Source organism: Glandiceps talaboti, chromosome 7, assembly GCF_964340395.1.
Source record: "Glandiceps talaboti chromosome 7, keGlaTala1.1, whole genome shotgun sequence".
Classification (NCBI taxonomy): domain Eukaryota; kingdom Metazoa; phylum Hemichordata; class Enteropneusta; family Spengelidae; genus Glandiceps; species Glandiceps talaboti.
The window spans coordinates 3,580,001-3,587,076 of record NC_135555.1 but is presented as its reverse complement, the minus strand read 5'-3'; the positions used below and the strand labels follow the sequence as shown (position 1 = coordinate 3,587,076).

The 7,076-nt window shown below is 35.5% G+C and overlaps 1 protein-coding gene across 1 annotated transcript in view; it reads left to right on the top strand.

The window, feature by feature from the left end:
* The first annotated feature begins 5,101 nt into the window (after positions 1-5,101).
* LOC144437679 (uncharacterized) overlaps positions 5,102-7,076 on the top strand; it is a 9,113-nt gene continuing 7,138 nt past the window's right edge. The window contains exon 1 of the mRNA XM_078126684.1: positions 5,102-5,823. Within this exon, the coding sequence (XP_077982810.1) occupies positions 5,280-5,823 (544 nt within the window). The 5' untranslated portion in view covers positions 5,102-5,279. The remainder of the gene's footprint in view (positions 5,824-7,076) is intronic.

Sequence of the window (7,076 nt, the reverse complement as noted above, 5' to 3'; positions counted from 1 at the left end):
ATCATTTTGTTTTAAATGTTCAGCGTCAGCGGCTTAATCTAGGATCAGTCAGGTTATCGAAAACACACAATTTTTTTGTGTGTAACAATCATGTAAGGACAGTACAGTGAACAGACTACCCATATCTGTAATATAGCTGTCAGGCTTTTTTAGATAAATTCTACAAGTATTCTAGTCTTGTGAAAACAATGTAGTCAATATGCTTTACTTTACCCATATGTTTACTAAAGGCTGTTTCAGAAGGGTAGTACAAATTTGGAAAAATGACCTCTGTCAAATCAGACAACTAAATTCAGACTTACTATCAAAAACTGTTCCTTGTAACAGAGACTTTTAATTTTTATGGTAAACCATGTTTTTGTTATGAAAACTTCACAAATTATCAATAATTTGCTCTTCACAAAGTAATCAGATAGTTAACTGGGTTGATAGACCCTGATCTATGCCGGATGGAGTGAGTGGACTGCAGCTTAGAGCTGTGTAAATGGATGAAAAAGAACAAAATTTCATCTAGAAATAATTGAACAGAAACTTTTGGAATCGCATCAAGAATCATAACATGTATGCCATAAAATGGTCCAGTGAACAGGTGAAATAAGTATGAAAAGTAACTCATGTACGATACACATTTTCTTACATTCGCATTTAAGATAACAAACAAACAAACAAACAAACAAACACAAGTATGAAATCATTCACATAGCTCTTTACCCATTCTCAGAAGCAAGAGTATTTGTTCTTCTGACTTACAATATAACACAGTTCTATCTTTGTAGAGTGCCCTATTGAAAGAGGTTCGTTGTTTTACGACTTTGACAGGGACGTTATGTATTCGTGCTTAAATTTAGGTTTACGTTTGACATTTTGCCTTAAATTTGTTCCCTTTTTTTCTTCTTTCAAAATATTCTATAGTCTTATACATCAAGTAATGTGTAGGTGCACAGACCACTAAGTGGTCTGAGGTAGGTGTGAAACTTAACAAAAATCGATTCTTTTTTTATTCTGTCGAAAATCGTGATAATGAAAATAAAATATCGTGAGTTTTGTGCAAGAAACATTTATCTACACAATTTACGGTAAAGAAATACGTCATTCTTGAAATTATGAAGCTACTCTTTGAAAATTAATGTTTCAGTGATATAGTGTTGAAAATGAGATAGACATGTCAAGGTCTAAGGTCAAGGACATATGACATTTTTTTTCTCGAAAGATCAGGCATGTTGGGTTCGTATATCACATGTTCAAATTGTTATCAATAATAAATGATATATTATGTAGTCGTGTTTTGTTTTGGTGTTTGTCTTGGTGGCGTGACTTTTAAATCGAGTATAACGCTATTGCTACATAACTAATTGAACGTAAATAAATGTTAGTATTGTACAATTAATGAGAAGATGACGGCCATTCCTAGCGGTGTTGGTATCAGGTACAAAACAAGTAACCAGATTTACGTACTAAAAGATCTACAAGAGTGTGGTCCAAGTAAATGGACTAATAAAGATGTCCCCCTTTACAGCGTATCAAATGAACCATAAACAGTCTATTGCAAAATTATAAATATTGGAAAAGTTTTAGAATATTTAGTCTGACGAGACACTATAAATTTGAATCTTCGGTGTTTACGTCAGATGGGTAAATGTTACGTTGATGACGGAGTGATTAGTTAGTTGTATAAATATACCTTGACCTCTGTATGCAGTTACCCCCCAATACGAGGATTTGGTGTTGAAGGAGAGGACATGATTGTCAAAAGCATTCCATAGAACTACGTATATATATACGATGTGTTAATAGTGGCCGTATGGACAGGAAATGTGTATTTATTTTGGAGTTTTAATCAATAAAACAACTTTACCTTGAATTTTTACTTCCAAAAAACTGAAACAACATGATCCAAGTCCGTTTTTGTAACTCAATATGCAAACAAACGCTATATAATTTTTATGTAAAATTTGTGAAAAGGGGTTTGCCGTTGTCCCTACAGCTAAGTGATTTGTAAACGATATAGGTAAACGAAATAAAACACTTGGAAAACACAAACTCCTTATGCCGAATGGTGATGCGTCACTACAGTTAACAACGAGCTACAAATCCAGCACGTACATTCTGTACGTGACATATTACTCTTTTATATTTTATTAGTATAAACTTGGTCAAAATTGTTCCATCTTAATTTTTTAAGTACAGAAATATAGCAATGATATATTATATCCATCAAAATCCACAATAAATGCCAATTTCTCGTCCAGGACCACTTTTAATAAATTGTTGCTACTGTATTATAAACTTCTGAAAGAACCTAAACGTTGTGTAATTAATAAACAAACAAACAAACAAACAAACAAACAAACACAACTATGAAATCATTTACAGAGCCTTTTGCCCATTCTCAGAAGCAAGAGTATTTGTTCTTCTGACTTACAATGTAACACAGTTCTTCTATCTTTGTAGAGTGCTATATTAAAAGAGGTTCGTTGTTTTACGACTTTGACAGGGACGTTATGTATTCGTGCTTAAATTTAGGTTTACGTTTGACATTTTGCTTTAAATTTGTTCCCATTTTTCTTCTTTCAAAATATTCTATAGTCTTATACATCAAGTAATGTGTAGGTGCACAGACCACTAAATGGTTTGAGGTAGGTGTGAAACTGAACAAAAATCGATTCCTTTTTTATTCTGTCGAAAATCGTGTTTATGAAAATAAAATATCGTGAGTTTTGTGCAAGAAATTATCTACACAATTTACGGTAAAGAAATATGTCATTCTTGAAATTATGAAGCTACTCTTTGAAAATTAATGTTTCAGTGATATAGTGTTGAAAATGAGATAGACATGTCAAGGTCTAAGGTCAAGGACATATGACATTTTTTTCTCTCGAAAGATCAGGCATGTTGGGTTCGTATATCACATGTTCAAATTGTTATCAATAATAAATGATATATTATGTAGTCGTGTTATGTTTTGGTGTTTGTCTTGGTGGCGTGACTTTTAAATCGAGTATAACGCTATTGCTACATAACTAATTGAACGTAAATAAATGTTAGTATTGTACAATTTAGAAAATGACGGCCATTCCTAGCGGTGTTGGTATCAGGTACAAAACAAGTAACCAGATTTACGTACTAAAATATGTACAAAAGTGTGGTCCAAGTAAATGGACTAATAAAGATGTCCCCCTTTACAAAATATCAAATGAACCATAAACTGTCTATTGCAAAATTATAAATATTGGGAAAGTTTTAGAATATTTAGTCTGACGAGACACTATAAATTTGAATCTTCGGTGTTTACGTCAGATGGGTAAATGTTACGTTGATGACGGAGTGATTAGTTAGTTGTATAAATGCACATTGACAACTGGACAAACTGACCTCTGTATGCAGTTACCCCCAATACGAGGATTTGGTGTTGAAGGAGGGGACATGATTGTCAAAAGCATTCCATAGAACTACGTACGGTATATATAATGTGTTAATAGTGGCCGTATGGACAGGAAATGTGTATTTATTTTGGAGTTTTAATCAATAAAACAACTTTACCATGAATTTTTACTTCCAAAAAACTGAAACACCATGACCCAAGTCCGTTTTTGTAACTCAATATGCAAACAAACTCTATATAATTTTTATGTAAAATTTGTGAAAAGGGGTTTGCCGTTGTCCGTACAGCTAAGTGATTTGTAAACGATATAGGTAAACGCAATTAAACGCTTGGAAAACACAAACTCCTTATACCGAATGGTGATGTGTCACTACAGGTAACAACGAGCTACAAATCCAGCACGTACAGTCTGTACGTGACATACTACTTTATTACTCTTTTACATTTTATTAGTATAAACTTGGTCAAAATTGTTCCATCTTAATTTTTTAGGAACAGAAATATAGCAATGATATATTATATCCATCAAAATCCACAATAAATGCCAATTTCTCGTCCAGGACGACTTTTAATAAATGGTTGCTATTGTATTATAAACTTCTGAAAGAACCTAAACGTTGTGTAATTAATGGCTGCAGTATGACATGACCAAGAAGTTAGCTTGAAGCGACCCCTTCTACATGTAGAAAGCGACGGGAGGCTTACAATCATACTCAAGGAAAGAAAATTACGACTATATTAAGTTAGATGTGCGTAACAGTAAAATAAATAAACATCGCACTTCATAACCGGAACATAACAGAACGTGCGAGTGTATCAAGGTCACAATTTGTCAGGTGAAGAAGAAAGGGTTCAGACAACTATACATAGTGGGCTGAGGGAAAGGTTAGTAATAACAAAGTCATGTACTAATACATGTAAAGTGTACACAAATCCCCTGACAACAGCTGTTACAAGGCCTTTACAAACATTTACTGTAAATTATAGCTCATAATTTGTTTTTGAATTAACGAAATCCTAGATCCCAGAACTTGGTTCCTTTCGCCTTGCTCTAGTGAGAATGAACCACAGACAAGTAAGAAACTTACTTAATTGTCAGTGGGTGAACGTACCGAAAGTAAGAGACATCACAACGAAATCAACACTTAGTTATCCAAATCCGGCGCAAAATCCCTGATTGTTGTGCTCATTAAACAGCATTAATGATATAGGCAGTGTTTCTTTTCAATTTCTTTTTAGAAAACTTCTTTTTTCCACACCTCACATTGTACTAATATGTCTGTAAAGGGCTCCGGAACAACAGAGGGCGCTGTCTAAAACAACCATATGAGGTACGGATGTGATGGTATTCACAGTATTGCTAACAATGTCGATAGTTCGTTCACCCTATCAGATTCATAATGATACTACACTATATTTCAATATATGATATACCGTATTTAATTACAACATTTTCGATGTTCTGTGTTCTAAACAAATTCTTAAAAATAACATAGAGTCTGGACATTTTAATTTACGTCTAAACTAATTAGTATACAGTTTCGTTCATCTAATTTGCATACAATGACTTAACTTACCCCTACATTTAATACAGAGTGTTCGTTGATCAACAACTTTTTAAAAGATATATTAGACATTGACGCACTGATAGTGGTGTCGACAACAGCCTTGTGATCACTCCGCGATCAGCTGATTTGCTAAGGACACTTTGGACTGCAGGCTCGTGAACGGTGTACCTTGCTTCACATTACTATCGACTCCTTACAGATTCAGACATCCCAAATTTGGACCCATGCGGACAAGGTCTAGATCATAGGTAGATTTTTTTTATCGCTGAAATTATCTCTTGCCGAATTTATACTAGTCTATCTTTTTTTTTCTTTTTTTTCTACCGTTGATGTCTTCAAGTATTCTTGTTAGACAATATTTGAGAAACTTTACAATGAGTGCCAAAAGAAATATTATCATTGTGGTCTGCATTGTTACTCTATGCCTCGGACTCTATCTGGCGTACTTCAACCACGCTGACGCGGTTGACATTCTCGAAGCAAACAAAGAACTTATGAAGAAGCAACATGAAATGCGCCACTCCGCTCAAATTGCAAACTCCGCTCAGAGGCACGTAGCAGCCGCAGCTATAATTATTGAATATGACCAAATTGGAGGAAGGAACAATGGCACATTATCGTCGACGGACGCTAAACGAAACAAAGCGCCAGTCGAAGGCGAGTCGACAGAAGGGCCGAAACTGAACAATGACTCAAAGGGTAAAGACAAGACAGAAGATGAAAATGTCGTCGTGGCGTCAGATGAGAAAGAAATGCCTGTCAAAGAAACAAATAAGGTGGAAAATATCAAGAAAGACCCAACCGACTTTGATTGGGACGAGTGGGTTTACCAAAATGATTATGTCTCCATTGGAGATATCTACACGAAATGCGGTAAGTTCATTCTGATAAAAACAACTTGGGGATTTGCGCAACTACTCATGTTGGCTTTACGGGACTTTCTTATACTTCAGCCGTTTTTCTGTATTTTTTTTTATTTGATCACAAAACCAACTATTACAACATTACGAGCATACGTTATGGACTCATAGTCGTTTTTGGACATATTTGCATCAAAGTTATAACTGTTCCCATTGTCTCCACAGCTGTTTTTCAAGCTGTTTACATCTTCCACATATAGCCACATGCGTGGTTGTTTTGGTTCCGCGTATTGTTTCCTATTGGACGATATATCACATTGTACGTAAATTTGCCTTGTGTCCTCGTCTTGACCCGTGTACGTCGTGAAAGTGAGTGCGCACGCAAGTCCGGAAAGTGCAAGTATGATCATTTGCATGACAATAAACGTTACAAACACTTGCCCATGTTTTGACACAGTTTATGCGCAATTTGTACAAGTCATTTCACGACAGACGCGTAGACGTGTTACTCGGTACTCCAAGGCCTAGACTTTGTTCATATACACAAACCACAGAGCAATACATTCATTAACTGGTAGTGATTAGATCATAGATCCTGAAAATGAAAACGTGGGCTGAAGTTTTATGAAGCAATATATAATATTAATAAATAGGAGTGGTTGGTAGTTTACAATGTATGCAGGCACTCGTGTGGGTGTCTTGATGGATTGCCTAGTATATACCATATTAATATATAGTGGCAGTGGTGTGCGCCTACAATACGGAAACTTGTAGTAAACCGGAAACTTGTAGTAAACCGGGCAAATGCACCCACCAATGAAAGCGAAAATGGTGTCAAGTTTATGATGCCATGCATACCTGTGGCCGGAATACCATGGAAGCATCACCCATTCTTTTAGTGGTCTGAGCCCATGGGAATACGAATTCGCGCTAGTAGAAGACTTTGAGAAGTCGGTGTTTTGTTTTGTTTTGGAAAACCTATTAAAAGGAAACACCATGTTATACATTGTTATCGCGGCGAGTGTAGATAGTGTTATTAGACGCGTTTGTAATTTCTATATATGCATCTTCAGCTATTGAGTTTTACCTTGGATATGGTGTACGTATATAGGCCTATGGGTGAGTGGTTTACGCAGAGCTATGGTTTAATTACGTACACAATCGCAGAGTGGTTTATTCCGATCCTGACAAATACACATCACTTCATATATACTAACTCAGACCACTAAGAGAACAGACTTGCAACGCGGCTTTTCCTTTGATGTT